The sequence below is a fragment of the Tachypleus tridentatus genome, chromosome 13 (genome assembly GCF_004210375.1).
Source record: "Tachypleus tridentatus isolate NWPU-2018 chromosome 13, ASM421037v1, whole genome shotgun sequence".
Lineage (NCBI taxonomy): Eukaryota > Metazoa > Arthropoda > Merostomata > Xiphosura > Limulidae > Tachypleus > Tachypleus tridentatus.
The window spans coordinates 152,108,187-152,126,996 of NC_134837.1; the positions used below are offsets into that span (position 1 = coordinate 152,108,187).

The following is an 18,810-nucleotide window of genomic DNA, read 5'->3' on the forward strand; positions in this document are numbered from 1 at the left end:
ATTTACACAACAATGAGGTGTAATTAAATAAAAACATACATGCTTATTTTCCTCGTAATTTACTACAAATGTTAAATAAACAAGTACACAAAATGATAAATATCAACGTATTAATTAGAACGAAACTTCGTCCCTTTTGAAATATTACCAAATAATTTATGTCATGATTAGTTAAAAGTAGATTATAGCATGACCACATGTATTTTTAGTATGATGTTTTTTAAATGTAAAACGAAGATTTTATTTACAAGCTAACAATTGTATAACATAAGAGCTTTGTTCTGAAAAAAAAAATAAAAGAATTTTCGCCAATTTAATGAACATAAACAGCGAATAAAAACTTTTCCACTTTAAAAATAACTTTAACGAACAGAACAGGAAACAAATTGTACTAATCTACAAGGATAACACATTTTCCACACAAATCAAAATTGTGAAAACATTGAACTTTCCACAACACTTTCTTTGGTTAACTACTAATAAACACCCAAAACAAATCAACTATACACCATCGTTAGTTCAAAATAGTTTATTTTCAAACTGATAGTGGTCTAGTAAATGTACAAGTGTGAAAAATAGACAACTATTAATTTCTAATTACTGGCAAGTGCTCATAACTAAAATATACTATATGCATCCTTCAGCCATACTGTTTATTCTTAATTCGAAATTCACGAATGTGTTTTACATTCTTACCTGAACTTGTTAAGTGTTGGTTGAAGTGGTTGCGGTTTTGTAGCATCATGTTGGAGTGTAAAAAACTGAGGTTAACTGAACACGACGAGATTGTTAACTAATTCGATGTGAAGTTATATTTGACGTTTGTGTAAGTTACAGCGTTTATATCATGATTCAATCATAATAGCTACTTACGTAAAACTAATACTGATGTGACGGTTATTTGAGGTTTATATCATGATTCAATCTTACTGTATGAAGTGTACAACTTGTACCGACATTTTGATTGTATAATATACATTTACTATATGGTGCTCGGGATTGTACGCACAATTTAAATGAATATAGTTTTGAACAGCAATTAAAAATAAAAAAATGACATATTCTTACATAACTAAATGTATTATTGACATTGTAAAAACAAAGTCTACAATAACAAAGCAAATATATATACATACAGATAAATAAAATACGGAAAATACAAAAGCTGCTATTAAATACAATGTCATTATATGCTAAAGATAAAAAAGGCCGAATGGTAATTGCGTAAAATATACTATTTTACGTATTACTTTACGTACAAACAATAAAGACCATGGAACAAATTCTAGACATATATGAAACTGTGAAAAAAATGAATCTTTAAATAAAACCCACTAAAACAAGTAAACATCTCGATGACGAATAATTATGCAAAATCAAAATCCTAATTAGATTGATTTCCTTTGAATATGATTTTCAACAGTCCATTTTCAACTTACAGCTTCACGCGGTTCCCGAAAATGCAAAGTTAGGAAACTCAGGTTTTTATCGTTGTTGTTATTGTTTGTCGTCGTTCAAGTAGTATCTCTAATCGAAATACACAGATACATATAACTAATAAACAACTTTATATCGTGTTTTTTTACGTTTTTTTTAACAGAAGAACATTAACATCGGAGAAAAAATTAATTCAGGCAAATAAATCAATAACTCCTGGTGTTTTTAACATGACAAAAAGCTAAAGTTGGCTCTTCAACATTAAATACATTTATGAATATAATTTTTAAAAAATATCGGACAGAAAGAGACAAGGTTAAAACTGTTAAACACATCCTGTCCTTCCTTATCAAACTTCGCTGATTTGTATGTCGCTAAGATCAAAATACTGGAAAATGATTACACTTCATTTTCTTGTTCTTTATATTGTTTAATTCTTTAAGACGTAAGACAAAATAACACAGGTTCGAGTTGTTTGGCTATTTTCTGATACAACAGCTTCTAGTTCCATTAACTCTTTACAGAGAGGACTAAAAAGCACTAGAAATTATGAAAGGACCTCTATATTTTTTGTTTAAAGTCACAAATTAATGTAGCATTGCTTGTTTCTACATTTCACAAATCAAGTTTTTTTTTTCTTTTCAACTGCCCGTATTTCTCAGTTCCTCGAATGATTTTTTTTAATTGGCACTTAATAGACATGTACAAGATATTTAGAGATGGGTAAAAATGGGATTTGGCTTCTGGCAGTGTTGCCATGAAAAGCTTGTACATGTAAATTCTGAACAGCTCCGGTTATTCTTTAGTAGAAGGCACGTTTTTCTCATTAAAACTTTTCAATACAGGCTCCCTGCTAAATCGTATGGTCATTATTTCCTATAATGCCATAGCACAACGAATAAAAAAAGTTCTATAGACTAACGGTTTACTTCATTTTACACACACACACACACAGATACAAACACGATCGTTTTTTTGTACAGTTACACTAATATGCCTTCTCACCACCAGGTAACACTAACATAAATTAGAAGAGCAGTAATAAGAACCACAAATGGATTCAGAATTTGGGAAGCTGAAGAGGGCGGTGTTGTGTGTTCATGTGGCTTCGTTGTAACAGGTGTGGATGAACTGAAATATATATCTCCGAAATTATGTTGATTTTCTTCTGTAATAATCCAGCCGTCTCCACTACCGCTGCCACTCCCACTGCCATCCCATTCACTGTCTGCTAATTTCAATAAAACAGAAAAATAAGATATACAGCTGAAAGCATTTAAGTCAAAACAAGAAACTACGAACGAAAAATTTGTGTTAAAAATTTATACAGGCCCTTTCTTCTGAACGGTACCATGTATTAGTTTCAAATTAAATAGTATATGACATGCAAATTCACAAGTTTTAAATATTACAAATACGTTTACTGTAAGGCAGATATAGTTTTAATAAAGTAGGTACAGGCATATTACTCTGTTATTTTCATGTACTCCATCGAATTAAAACGTACAACTTATTACCAAAAAATTGCAATTATTTATAATTTTATTACGTTTCTTCGTCTTCCTATAGATGGCGCGTATAAAGAGAACAATGTGATTCAATATTATTCATTTCATTCAGATCACTGTAAATGGTAACCAACTAGTTATAAACAAAAGGATATAAAATAATTCAATTACCAGAGTCTTGCCACACCACATCCAAGCCATTATAGGCATCATTCAATTTGCTGTTGATCAGATGCAGCGTTAGGATTTGTTGACTAATAATAACATTCTGTGACGTAATGTCGAGCGATACCTCTGGGTTATCCTTCTGACTACTGACGCCATTTCCTACTGGTGTTGCATCATACCTGTAGGAAGAGTTAACATATTTCATTACACTCGTGTGTTACTCAAATAAAGGTTTCTAGGCTCTTAAACTGCTGCTGTTAACTCCTCGATTTTATTATCTTTATCGATTGAAGAACTGCAGTAAAACACTGAATCTGTTACCGGTTACAGACCTATAATAGAGTGTAAGGATAATACGTTACAGTGACAGACTGCTGAACTATGGTAGAAGGTAAGAATAATACATTACAATGACAGATAACCGAACTATAGCAGAATGTAAGGATAATGTAGTTTGATAACAGACTTTTGAACTATGACAGTTTAAGGATAATACATTACAGATACAGATTACTGAACTATGACAGAGTGTAAGAATAATATATTACAGTAACAGATTACTGAATTATGACAATGTAAGGATAATAAAGTTCGGTGACACTTTACTGAACTATGACAATATAAGAATAATACGTTACAGACGCCACGCCATTTCAACTAACAGTGAGGATAATCCAGTTACACTCAATAATGGAGTTACGATTACTTGGATAACTAGTTATCGTTCGATCTGAGGGTCTGACAGTTCTGAAACTTTTCTAACCATTATTCTAGATTATCATTTCTTGTTTTATTTTTAGATCTAATTTTATTTATACAGCGACACATACAGGCAGTCCAAATTTCAGTATAGTCAACCTAGCTTGTTTGGTGGCAACTAGTGGATACGAAAGCTTAGAAGTGTACAAACGTTCTGCAGATTGAAAGAAATACACGAAAGGAGCATCCGTAAGGATTTACTTTCTGACTGGTTATAAACATATGAGTTGAGGTGATGATCTTGGTGCAACAGCTTGTTTGAAAAATTCCATGTATTTTTTTTCGTATAGAAAACTGAACTTAATAATATATTCAGCTTTCGATGCACAAATGAATAATCAATATTCAACACAAAAGAATACATCGACTTAGTTCATCATCTGATCTGTATCAGTTATCCAACGTGGCATCAATAGTTCTAAGGCTTTCGAGGCTTAAGTCAAACCAGTTAATCGGTTGCGAATCATTCCAAGCATGACGACGTACCGGTTACAAAATTTTCAAACCGTGACATCCTTAGGTCAGTGACAGACAATTTGAAACTGGCAAGATGTAAAATATTCTATTCAGTCCAAGGAGGAAAATCATAGTGGACAAAAATTATTACGTAAAGAAGAAATGGCGGCTAAAGATAAAGTTTGGGAAAGGTCACCTGTTGTTTTATGTTCTTGTAAACGTCATAAATAATATATTCTTTTGTGAAATTAAGTGTAAGTGTATAAATACAACTGACTTGCCTTGTCTTAAACTTTAAACCTAAGCAATCACTTGAATAAGTTTTGATATGTATATTTTTAATTTCATACAAATTGTATCACAGCCATCAAAACGCAAACTGATGCGATTAAAAGATTCTTGTCCGTGATTTGTAAACGCATTTTTGACGGTAAAAACAAAACGAAAAGGTTTTTACCATTTTTAAAGCAGCTAAGCCTTTATAAAAACACATTTTCATAAAGTTCACACCATTATTGAGGTTTCTAAGCAACTCTTACAGATTTTTCAAAAATATGATACCTTGCTTTAGCTAGTCCGTTCCAGCAGCTGTCAGAGTTTTCTCGTACGTTCCTGTCACCGGCCACTTCAGGGTTATTACACAATTCACTCGCCAGCTGCGACCAGAAGTTCTTAGTTCTCTTCAGTTTTTTCTTTACGTCGTCAACTAGTCGCTCCAACCCACTTTTGGTGGGCTGAAATGCCGCCAACTGGGCACCAAAATTATACGTGTGGAACTCAATCTCTCCGGTAACATCTCTTTTCTGCAGTCTTGGTTTTCCACAACTTTCAAATAGCTGTAAATTAAAAAAAAATTAAATAATCTACAGATAAGGTATTAATAAACAGTGTTTCAAGAAATATTTCGTTAAATCATTTAAAATAGTGATAACGTTTTACTATGTAAAACAATAACCACAAACAAAAACAATGAAATAACAAAGTTTTACTTTCGTTGTGTAATAAACATGAAATTGAAAGAAAGTGTGCAAGCAGTGTAGTTCATTGATATTATAAAGGCTAATGTACATACAAAATAGTTCGTAAGATACACATTTATGTTTATTTCTTTGTCTTAACGAAAAGCCACAAAATCAGCTACCTGCGTTGCGTCCAGGCTGATAATGTTTTAAGCCCTAAAAAACAACCATAGATGAAACTTGTTTAATGCAAAACTCTTAAATCCCAACATACAATAAATTGTTACATTAGTTTTCACCCTGTTCAAGAGTTCAGTATTATTATACATATCTACGTGATTAGCAGGAACATATACGAAACACAAACACAATCTTTGTTATAACTTTTTTAACATCTTTGTTATTTTTTTACTCATATACAGTATCTAACACTTCACAGGACCTGGCATGGTCTGGTGGTCTTAATCCGCAATATACTGTTTGTGGGATCGAAACCCGTTGGCGAACATCCTCGCTCTCTTAGCCTTTAAGCGTTATAATGTAAGAGTCAATCTCACTATTTGTTGGTAAAAAGTAGTCCAAGAGTACTGACTAGCAGCTTACCCACAATTTTATAATATAAAAAAACCACGGCCAGCTAGAGCAGATAGCCTCTCAAGTAGGTTTTTGCGATATTCAAAAAACAAATAAAAACACTTTAAGGGTAATTGTTCTGTTATGATAAAAAATAAATTAAGTGAGAGCATTATTATGTCCTAGAATAGATTTACTAGAAAAGTAAAGGGCAGATGGAAACTATTTTGAGCTTGCTGTTGTTGATTATGAAGTGAATAATAGACCACTGGAATCTCTGATATTGTGATAAATATGATTGACAGCGCTTGAAATTTTGTAACTCTAAAAACCGGGTTTCGATACCCTTGGTGGGCACAGCACAGACAGCCCATTCCGTAGCTTTGTATTTACTAAAAACCATATAAAAATCTTCATTGTTTTCACTCGTGAGTTATTAGCCGATTTTATTTGAAATTTCGTTTTCGATAAACATGCTAGAGACACTGCAATATAATAAATAATATACTGAAATTATCAGGCATATCTTAGTTGTTGCTCCGTATAGTTAAGTATTTATAATACATTGCAAATTAAGGAACACTATTTTTAATGTATAAGCTTACATTATGAAGTACATGGAAACGTCAGAAGCAACCTCTGATTTTTGTTAAAACTAACACCTATGCCTAAAAATGCAACAAACAAATTGTTTATGCATAAAAAGATTTGCGATGTTTTTAACGTTAAGTTCATTCGATACGATACGTTAAAATAATAGAAAAGTGACACTTAAAGAAGCTTACAATTAAGCAATCAATACTTAGACAAATCGACCTTCATTTGCACAGATGTTTTTTCTTACTGCAACTGAAACCCACTCATTTTCATTAAATATAAACAAATATTTCTATGATATAATAGTTTTCAACTTGAAAAGAACAATTAATTTTTATGGCAATCAAAAAGATAATACAATCCCCTGAAGCTGTAACATGTTTTCAGTTGTTGTTGTTTTTTAATACCTTAGGTGAGACGATATGGCCATTCTCCTGAAAATTCATTATAGCGTCAGATACTCTTATCTCAATCGGGTCTATAACGGCTTCGATATTGAAAGAAGTCTCTAAGCGGTGAGCTAGCATCAGAAGCGCATCTAATAAAAGAAAAAAACAGTTTGAAAAAAAAATATTCAGTTTTTAAAACACCCGTCACACATTAACCAAGCGGTTATGAGTAGCAATTTAGCTAACACGTGACAGAAAGTATACAAAAAGCAAACAAACGGTGATTCATGTAAAACAAAATAAAGGGGAAAATAATAGAGAAAACAGAAACTAAAAGAAACACAACAGCATGTGAATTTAGTAGTTTCTCGGTTACAAAATACACATACAACTTATTCTACAAACATAAAAAATATGGTTTCCCTGCTTATTTTAGTTTTTACTTTATTCTTTTTTTCTATATATTTAATTTTTTCTATAATAATAACATAAAAAGTACTTTCTTTATTTCATAATTAGTTCTCAAGCATATAAATTTTAAGTACGTTAAATCATGGAGTTTAACTCTTAAGTAGCTTGATCTTACGTGTAAATGTCTTATTTAATTTCTTCTTTTATGTTTTAAGTAAAACTAAATGCTTTCACGAACTAACAGACTGGGTACACTTCTCTAGATGCCATCCAAATTCAATTAAAAAATTAAAACCATTGAATTACAAATAGCATAATAAACTTTGTTATTTTTCAGAAACTGTAGTGTATGCTGGAAGATTTATATGTTTTGACAATAAAGTTAAAAAAGAACGACTTATAATCTTCAGATAATAATCAAAACTACCTTTTCATTTTAACCAGCACTTCGCCATTGTGGTTTCATTAGGGCTAGTCGTACTACAAGTTTTTCTACTACAAGCCCTGACCAAATCGCAATAACGAATCGTAAGTAGTTTTGATTTCTTAGAAAGTAAAGATAGTTTTTTCTAGCTTTATTGTCAGAATTTACTGCATCACATTTTTATTGTTCTTTAGTTTAATAGTTTTACATCAACTCTGCAAGTTTATATAATACACACACGATATCATTCTGTAACATTAAAATTAAGGCTCTCATGAGTCCAATAGAAATTGCCTAAGTATATTTCTAGTCATCCTAGTCATTTACGACTCAAACAACCAGTAGTTTTTAACAATGTAATTTCACTTTTTTTTCTACGTGTTTTATACGTTGAAGGAAGTATTTTGTTTCTTTTTATTAATGGAATTTTGATAAGATGGCGCACATATATTTATTTTATTTCAGCTATTAAAAAGCAACAGAAAATAGAACAATTTCATCATCAAAATTAGCATCCGGTTATTAATAAATTGAACACACTTTACTGAAAACTTTATATTTTAAGTTTGTATTACGTATAAACAAAAAAAAAAGATCATAAAACTGTGTATCACGTAAGAAAACCCTTAACTGTTAGTTAAACTTCACGAATAAAACTTGGTGTACCTCTTGCCTTGCAACTATCGTAACATTTGATTATTTTCAATTTTATACCAGTATGAATGTTAATTAATTTTGATTATCAGAGCTTTAATTAACCGTTAAAATATTCATATGATATGTATGTAAGAAGTTTCTTAATTGGTGAGACATTTCAGTAAGTGATTGATTTAATTCCCGTCGGTGGACACAGCAGATAGCCTAATGTGGCTTTGTTATGCGAAAATACACACAGTGAGTGACTATTAAAGCTGCCATAGCTGTAATCATACCAATATAAATCCACGGTAAAGCTACCAAAATAATGCCTCAACCATACTGTAGAGTGAAAAGTATCAGTTTGGATGTAAAGTACAGCCATCTAAGTATATCTTGTTATGGTATCGATACGAGAAAATAATAAAGCTATACCTCAACAGTTAGGATAGATACATACAACCATGATAAAGTTGTTAGAAATATTCCTTAACTACCTATTGGCCCGGCATAGCCAGGTGGTTAAGACACTCGACTCGTAATGGGATTGTCGCGGGTTCGAATCCCCGTCCCTCCAAACATGCTCGTCCTTTCAGCCGTGGGGGCGTTATAATGTGACGGGCAATTTCACTATTCGTTGGTAAAATAGTAGCCCAAGAGTTGGCGGTGGGTGGTGTTGACTAACTGCCTTTTCTCTAGTTTTACACTGCTACATTAGAGACGACTAGCGCAGAGAGCCCTTGAGTAGCTTTGTGCGGAAATATAAAACAAACCATCTCACTATTTGTCCATAAGTACTACACGTGTCATTTACTTTTAGCGTAACTGAAACCATTTCTTCACAAAAACTTATATAACGATACGCCATTATGAGCATTTTAATACAAACAAGTAATTAGGGTGGTTCACTCCGGACATTTCTAATATAATTAATAATGATGTGTCATTGCGGACGCTTTTTATCCAGCTAATGATAATTTAAAATTCAGGGCATTTACAATAAAACTACATTTAATCTTGGAAAAGTTAATCATATAAATATATATTAATCGCTTAATGGTAGTTCAGGATCGCTTAACACTCCTGCATAAATAAATAACCACAAATATTGCATTCTTTTTCCCAGTAAATAAGAACAAGACATCGTTTTTCACTTGTTCATGAGAATGGTATATTACTTTATTAGGCGTTGCACCAAATATTCTACCACTACTACTCAAGTAATATTACTTTATTAGGCGTTGCACCAAATATTCTACCACTACTACTCAACATAGGATACTCAGTGCGACCTGATTTTACGGAATGTTTCCATGCAATAAACAACCTTGATACTTACCGTGTTTCAAGGTACATTGGAACTTTATTATTATCTCTTGAAACTGGTTCTTGTTTACAGACGGCAAAGAAAATGTTATTAAGAACACGGTACAGAAGCATTTTAAAAGTTAATTGATATTAGCAACTTTTTGGATCTGGGTCGTCAGAAATGAATTATTGACCGCTCACTTTTCACAATACATCATTTAGAAGTCTTAACTGATAGATAGGTACATACAAAATATAGCCAAACAAAAAATGTAACCGAATTAGTTTCTGCTCATATTTTCAGTTTATTTTCAGGTTACTTTAACTCGCAGAGAGTTTAAATTAAATGAAGTCATAAATATATTTAATATTGAAGTATTTCTGCTATTTCTTGAGAAAAAACGGACTATTGTTACCATAGATACGCTTGTTTATTTTTGCCAGTTTTACGATTTGCCAAACGAGAAAGATAATTTTTTCCTTTTTAACAACCACTTTCCCAATGTCAAGCGGATTTTAACCCCCACGTACCTCAAAATATAAAGCACTCTACGTGTGACGTTTCACTTCGTCACGCCTCCTTTCTTTTCATCAGAGAAAACTAAACGACCAGGAATGCGAACTCGGTAAGATCAAAGGCTCATCAAGAAAAAAAAAAAACTCAGCGTGTGGAGTTACACCCAGACCACTTTGCATAACTAGCTTTTCTACCTTGATAAGAGGTTCTTATATGTTTCTCTGTTCATTCTTGCCATGATTCATTGAATTGAAGCAGGTTATTTTTCGGTGCCAACGTTTGCCAATTTTCAACTTAGATAAAAGCGCTTTGAACGGCGTGATCAGTTACACAGAATCAAAAAAAAATTAAAAGAAGAAAATGGAGCACGAACGATTCTGCGTATTACCCGTAGACGCCAAAAACACACTACTTAATATTTAGCTAATACGTAACTTTACATTTTATTCTACAAACCCATTTACTAATTGTTATAAAATACGAAGAAATCAACTTAAACGTTATTCGATAATTGACCAGATCTGGAAACTCATCCACGTTGAATAAACATGCACTTTACATACACATGGGCTAAATTGGTATTATAATTTTGCAATAAAATTGAACAAGCTTTGTAGATCAAATAGTGTGTATGCATAAACATTTATCTATTTCTATCACATACACATACATATAAAGTAGTTATGTTTCCTTTTGAAGTAAGAAATTCGGAGTAAACAGAAACACCTGTTTGTTTTTTTGAATATCGTGCAAAGCTATACGAGGGCTATTTGCACCAGCCATCCCTAATTTAGCATTGTAAGAATTGAGGGAAGGCAGCTCACACTGTCAATTCTTAGGCTACTCTTTTACCAACGAATAGTGGGATTGACTGTGACATAACGCCAACGTGGTTGAAAGGGTGAGCATGTTCGATGTGACAGAAATTTGAACCCATAACCCTCATATTGCGGGTAAAGCGCCCTAACCACCTAGCCATGCCGGGCTACCACTTATAAGTGGTGTCGAAGACTAGAGGAAAGGCAGTTAGTCATCACCACCCACCGCCAACTCTCGGGCTACTCTTTTACTAACGAATAGTGAGTGGGATTGACCGTCACATTATAACGACTCCACGATTGAAAGGGCGAGCATATTTGGAGTGACGGGGATTGGAACCCGCGATCCTCAGATTACGAGTCGAACGCCTTAACCTACCTAGCCATGTCGGGCCTAAACACCTGTTTATAAAACATTTATACAACAACTTTCCTTAGGTTTTCAATATTCTAATTTAAGTTTGCATACGTAATTCATCATTATGTCTTCAGCAAGTATTTGTTGGAAACTCAAACCAAATGTCTATAATATAAAATTACATATAAATGTCTGCAGTATTCTCCGGTTGACGACGATATTTAAGACCATGAGGGTTAATGCGTTCGACTGTTAATTTGAGGGTCACGGGTTCGAATCCCGGTCGTACCAAACACGCTCGCCCTTTCAGCCATGGGGCGTTATAAAGTGACGATCAATCATATTATTTGTTGGTAAAAGAGTAGCCCAAGAGTTGGCGGTGGGTGGTGATGACTAGTTGCCTTCCCTCTAGTCTTACACTGCTAAATTAGGGACAGCTAGCGGAGATAGCGTTCGAGTGGCTTTGCGTGAAATTAAGAAAAACAGTCCCTTGGATTCATGACTAATTTCTCATATGACACAAATAAACATTTCCATTAACTTACATAGCTTTAAACTGTTCAAATGGATTCTCATGACTTGTTAACCTACCGATGTAGCTATTCCATTCACTGTTCAGATCGGCATGGTAAGCCAAGCAGCCCTTCATTACATTGAGACAATAGTTTCCACAGGGCTTCAAGTCAGGTAAGCCATGACAATGTGGGCAATAGGACATCTTCATAAGAGCTCTACTGCATTCTTGGCTGGGCCTCACCTACGGAAGACAATATTCATTATTAAACTTGGATGACAAAATTGAAAATCTTAAAATACACAGACGTAATATTATTTACGCTTCGTTTTGAGTGACTCGTCGTATAAAATAAAATAATGAAGTATTAACATCCGTGTTGCTACAAACCTCTAAAACATCTCTTACAACATCTCGGCCAACAGAGAGGGCTTGAACAAAGGTACGAGTGGCTACAAAGGATCTTTTAATTTCAGTTGTTAACTTCCTTGGTACATCACCAAAAGGTTTCAGGTTGTCCATTTGATCTTCGACACATTTCAAATAATAATCATCAAATGTGTACTGGCCATTGAGGACCTAAAAATTGTGAAGAGCAAAAACGGCATTGAATTCAGTAATTCAGTTAGTCCAATAAAATAATTAATTTAAATAAAAACTGGTGATTTTTGTTTACTCACATACAAGTTATATTGTTTTTCTGTGAATAAAATGAGATGATACGAGGTCTGTTAAAAAAATACACGCACTGACGTCATAAAACAAAATGTACTTTATTTAGAAGTTACAGGTCTAGGACCCTTTCAAAGTACTCTCCTCCCCAACGCACACATTTATCCCAACGGTGTTTCCACTTGTTGAAACAGTCCTCCAACTCTTTCGTCGCATTTGCCTTAATCTCGGGAATCGTCTCAAATCTTCTTCCTTTCAAGGGTCTTTTGAGTTTGGGGAACAAGAAAAAATCGCAAGGAGCAAGGTCAGGTGAGTAGGGGGGTGGGGAAGAACAGTGATCGAGTGTTTGGCCAAAAACTTACGAGTTCTGAGGGCTGAATTTCGCAGCAACGCGGTGCATCTTCAATTTTTCGGTCAAAATCTCGTAACAAGATCCAATTGATATCCCACACTCTTCAGCAAGCTCCCTGACAGACGTCAGACGTCGATTTGCCCGCACCAGGGTGTTGATTTTGTCGACGTGTGGGTCGTCAGTTGACGTGGAAGGACGTCCAGGACGCTCATCATCTTCAATGGACTGTCGACCATCCTTAAAACGTTCATGCCACTTGAAACATGTCGTAAGCTTCATAGCAACATCACCGTAAGCCGTGTTAAGCATAGCAAAAGTTTCAGTCGCAGATTTTCCAAGTTTAACACAAAATTTCACAGCAAGTCGTTGCTCCTTCAGGTCATTCATTCTGAAATTCGTCAAACGAAAAAATCGCACTTCACTTATAACCGCGTAGCTAATACATTAATGAAGATATCTGCAATCGAGAAATGGCGTCGTAATCAGCTGATTAGTGCAAACCTAGCGACACCAAGCGGATTCCCCTAGAACCAACTGGAGCCGCGCAATTCAAACAGTCCGCGTATTTTTTAAACAGCCCTCGTATTCATAGACATCTATAAATATGTAAAGATTTAAACAGTTGGACTTTATGGAATACAATGGTACATAACATTCACTGTAAACACTTGGACTATTCTTGCCAAATTGCATAGTGAGACTAAATCGCATTTTAGTGGCAACGAGTTACCAACTTTAAATCCTTGAATTCTGTCAGGGTACGCTAACCGCTGGTTCCACGTCTGACCCAAAATGTAAACAATAAATGAAAGTGCATCGTTAACTGAATATTATGAATTACATTGATAAATTATTTTAACAAATGAATTAACATCTCTGAAGTGATCTATACACAACTTCCCCAAAACTGGATTTACAAACTTAACTCTTTCGCGATTTTCAGTTTCGTTTTACCTTCTGCGAAATATACAAGAAACTACCTTAAAATAGTACAAATTTATATTAGACTGAACTTGAAGAAAGGGTCAAATAAATCAAATCTTACAGATAAAATGCCTTTTTTTGCTTTTTAACTAAAACTGGTATTAAATAAACTGTTTTGTTAAACTCACTGTTTAACAACTTATCTATTAACGTTCTCAAAGCTTTTGAGTACGTTGCAAGAGTTCACTTTTTGATTGGTAACTCAAAGGGTGAGTTCCTATTATCCCTTACCTGGAACATCTTCAAATAGAGTCGGCTAAAAAATCCGTCCAGAGCTTCTGTCAAATCAACACCACCAGAGAGATAATATTTTCTGAGTTCATCAAACATGCTTTCAAAAATGAAAGAATTTTGTTCATACAACACACCGTACGTTCGAGAGAACATGTCATGGAAGTCTTTCTGAGATTTATCCAAAAGTTCTTGAAAGAATTCTGAAATAAAGAAGGTGTAACATGATATAAAATTACATATGTTTAAAACAAAAGAAGGTGTAACAGGATATAAAATTACGTATTTTTAAAACAGAAGAAGGTGTAACATGATATAAAATTACGTATACTTAAAACAGAAAGGGGAGTATGATATAAAATTACGTATACTTAAAACAGAAAGGGGAGTATGATATAAAATTACGTATATTTAAAACAGAAAGGGGAGTATGATATAAAATTACGTATATTCAAAACAGAAAGGTGTAGTATGATATAAAATTACGTATAATTAAAACAGAAGGTGTAGTATGATATAAAATTACGTATAATTAAAACAGAAGGTGTAGTATAATATAAAATTACGTATAATTAAAACAGAAGGTGTAACATGATACAAAAGTATGTATGTTTAAAACATAAAGGGTAGTATGATATAAAATTACGTATGTTTAAAACAGAAGGTGTAGTATGATATAAAATTACGTATAATTAAAACAGAAGGTGTAACATGATATAAAATTACATTTGTTCAAAACAGAAGAAGCTGTAGTGTGATTTGAAGTTACGTGTGTTTGAAACAGAAGTATCTGTAGTGTGATTTCAAACTACTTATGTTTAAAACAGAAGAAGCTGTAGTGTGATTTCAAACTACTTATGTCTAAAACAGAAGAAGCTATTGTATGATTTAAAGCTACGATGTTTAAAACAGAAGATATAGTGTGATTTAAAGTTACGTATGTTTAAAACAGAAGAAGCTGTAGTGTGATTCAAAACTACTTATGTTTAAAACAGAAGAAGCTGTTAGTGTGATTTAAAGTTACGTATGCTTAAAACAGAAGATGTAGTGTGATTTAAAGTTACATATGTTTAAAACAGAAGAAGATGTAGTGTGATTTAAAGTTACGTATGTTTAAAACAGAAGAAGATGTAGTGTGATTTAAAACTACTTATGTTTAAAACAGAAATGTCATCGTGAATGTCGATACTTCTTTTGGTATCAGAAACGGTTATTAAAGTTAGTGGAAAATTTTAATTTAATCACTGTTCAAGATGTATTTCGTGAGTTAGTTTTTATTTCTGTTTTACATATAATTTGAAGCATTCTGATTTTACTAGTAATTAAGTAAATAACTACGTACTGTCAAACTGCTGAGTTTTTGAATGAAACACGTTTTTTAGCCTAGTGACTGACTCTTTTAGGAGTCTTGCAAACTCCGCTTGACTGTGATTACTTAGTTTGTATTCCATTTCTTCTGTGCAACAGGTCATACCCTGCTCGCAGATGCGGAGATGATCCCCTAGTGATATAAAGAACACAACAAAAAACGTCATTAATATCACTTGATGGAAAATGCACCAATGTGTAGAATGTACTAAAAGGCCACTTTAATCAGGAGTAAGCAAAGAATCGCAGAAGCTCCACTTATAAAGAGCGCAAAACAGACAAATCATTACGTTGTTAAGGTGTTGTGTTCCAGTAATTCATCTCTATAAGCGCTTTCTATGAGAAAACAAAAACATAAAATTGTTTAGTGTTAGAACACACTAATACTTTGCTTTTGTTTGCAAAAGTTTTAAATCAGATTATTTATCATCTTCTGTGGAATATATTACCGAAGAACACGTATGTTCATGCTGAAAAAAACAACAAAACTAATAGTTTTCAGTAAACGTATCTATGGACAAGAGTCACTCAGTATTATATAAATGAATAGAAAATTTTCAAACTGAGAAGTTCCTCATGCTCACGTGAGCCGAAACCCCAATAATTCAGGTACAGATATCCCTTATTTTAACTACCCACCAAAGAGAAGGAAATCAGTTAGCAGCAGCCACTGTCACATTTAAATGATGAGATTGTCTCTTACTTTTGTAACACAGGAACAGCTGAAAATGCGATGCAGCATAATGTCTCGAACCTGTTGTTCCACGTCTTGACACACTAACTAGGACTTGTTCGACTCCAGATATATGGCCGAACCTCAGACCCATCATTTCACAGTTTGAAATGTTAATTAAGCTTTGCCCGACTCCAGATATAAGACTTAACCTCTGATCCTTTGTTCCACATCTTAACATTCTAACTGCGCCTTGTTCGGATCCAGATATATGACCAAACCTCAGACCTATTATTCCACAGTTTGACGTGCTAACTAAACTTTGTCCAACCCTAGATCTAAGTCCCAACCTCGAGGTTATTGTTACACGGCTTGACACGTTAAACAGTTCTTGTCAAATCACAGATACATGAGCAACTGAATTTATTTAATTAAACTCTGGCCGTCTTTTTCATTACAAACCCAGAAACATTTAACTTCAAAACCACCAAACTCACGAACAAAAGTCCTCTTCAGTCAGATAATTTTCTAGAATGTGACAGTACATTTCATCATTAGAAATATCTGAATATACTCTTTTTACTGACAACATACACCGAGGAATGATGGAATGACTAACCTGGATCACAAAAAGAAATCACGAAGAAATATTTGAGGGAGGTTAAAAGTTAATAATATGAACAAGTATAATTTGCAAAACAAAAAGGAGGGGGCGCTGCCGAGTAACAGTTTCGTGCAACTCTTTTTATGCAGTTAACTGCTACATCACAGTAAAATTCTTGTGATGAGGTAGGATAGCAATAATGTTACGCTTAAAGGATTACGGTGTGTACCCTATAGATAGATACCAAAATGATATATTCCATTTAAGATCATACATAAGTGTATCTGTCACATATACAAATACCCTAAAACTTGCACAATATTTTGATTTTATAAGGAATAGTCTAAAAAGTTAACATGCTTTAATTTGTTTTCTGAAATACCTTATCGACACAAATGACGTAACAAAACTAAAAACATACATACAGAATGGACATAACTATAGTTTATTAATATTTACAGATGCTCGTGTGTTTATCTCCTAATGTTAATTTGAATGGTTGCAATTAAATTTTGGTGTTTCTTTTATATAGGCAGCTTTAATACACAACTGTTTTGTTTTTAGAATATTAGTAATACACAAATTCCAGTTACCATACTAACATGTTCAAATGTTATTATGCGCTTTTACAAATTGTGGCTAATTCTATCTTCGATTTAAATATTGATGTTATTAGCTGCACATATATTTCTAATTAAAGAAAACGGATCAAATTATTGGTAATAAATTTTGTTTTTAGTGTATTTAGTGGTTGAGTACCTTCAAATAAAACGATTATTAGGCTTTGTCACATCCGTACAGCACGTGTTACCATGTACGGTCATTGTCTTTCTGACGAACGTGCATCTTGGCAATAGCTTTGCTTCGTAGTTGTTACTACAAAACACTCCGTTGTGATGCTGTCATGTTCAAAGTATACCAGTACTTCCTGCTGATTTTCAGTAATCCAGATCGTGTACGAGGATTACAATTTCCCACTTATCCTTTCAACAGTCCAGTCCCACAGAAATCCATAAGCAACTTGATTGATATGTCTTGTTATGGAACAACATGAATGCATATTTCATTCTACAGCTGCTTTATATATGAGAAGGTCAAACGTCGTAGAAACAACTTGTATATACGTGACTTGTTCCGCTTTTCCAGACGTAATTTCGTCTCGATTATGATGTGTTTTGTTGTCTGAGATAGACAGATAGCTTCAACCTCTGACCTTTATCTTCATGAAGTCTGATCTGTTACAAGAATTTGTTTACTACGGCTATGATACGACTTGTTGCAAATCTACTTCTGGAAGGTTTTAGTACCCCAAGATTATCCACATTATTTTACTTTCCAATGCCATTAAGTACAAAAATAGTAATTCTGGTGGTTTACAGGAGACTTTTATTAATAATAGTGGCAGGTAAGAAGTCATCAGTAATCCCTTAAAACTTTGTGTCATTTGTTGCACAGTAAATTTGCATTTGGCAATGATTATGGCATGTTTATTTTCTTTCTGGTACTTTCATGTAACAATGAAACCAATGTGCACAATTCACAAAAAATCATCTTTCATGTGAATAATTCTATTCATTTACCCAATACAACGCTCACTTCAGAGAACTAACCAAAGCACACAATGAATATGTAAGTACATGGGAAACCCCAGTATCCATTTGGTAAATGAGTTAACAATACAAAAATCGCAATAACTGGTAGAGCTTTAAGGAGTCCCTGAGTAGCAGCACAGTGGTATGTCTGCGGACTTAAGATACTATAATTACAAACAAACAAAACTTCATGTAAGTAGTCAAAGCTTTAAAATGAGTAGCCATTTGACACTATGAAAGCACTATTGAATAAGATAAGTTAAAACACTTTCATAAATATAAGAAAGAACTAAGTTTTTTTAAATTCACAATTTTAACGGTTGTACATGGTAAAACTATTGTTCATTTTATTCTCAGAATTTCCCCACGTTACTGTTAGCCACAGTTGTTGTATTCTAATTGATGATACCATGTAAATCTGGTGAAACGTTGAGAGTAAAAATAAACAAAAGTTTTACTGTGTAAACCGATAAAAACTTGCATGAAAATGAAAAAAAACTTA

At 33.4% G+C, this 18,810-nt stretch overlaps 1 protein-coding gene across 2 annotated transcripts in view; it reads right to left on the minus strand.

Annotated features, from left to right (window-relative positions):
• Positions 1-514: 514 nt before the first annotated feature.
• The window catches only part of LOC143236339 (glypican-6-like), a 39,357-nt gene continuing 21,061 nt past the window's right edge, over positions 515-18,810 (minus strand). The window contains exons 2-9 of one of the 2 annotated variants that reach the window (XM_076474614.1): positions 15,414-15,572; positions 14,072-14,274; positions 12,223-12,411; positions 11,910-12,075; positions 6,865-6,995; positions 4,890-5,164; positions 3,117-3,292; positions 515-2,668 (exon numbers count right to left, since the gene is read on the minus strand). In XM_076474614.1, coding sequence (XP_076330729.1) covers positions 2,439-2,668; positions 3,117-3,292; positions 4,890-5,164; positions 6,865-6,995; positions 11,910-12,075; positions 12,223-12,411; positions 14,072-14,274; positions 15,414-15,572 — 1,529 coding nt within the window. In that variant the 3' untranslated portion in view covers positions 515-2,438. The remainder of the gene's footprint in view (positions 2,669-3,116; positions 3,293-4,889; positions 5,165-6,864; positions 6,996-11,909; positions 12,076-12,222; positions 12,412-14,071; positions 14,275-15,413; positions 15,573-18,810) is intronic. The other variant, XM_076474613.1, reaches the window with a different exon arrangement.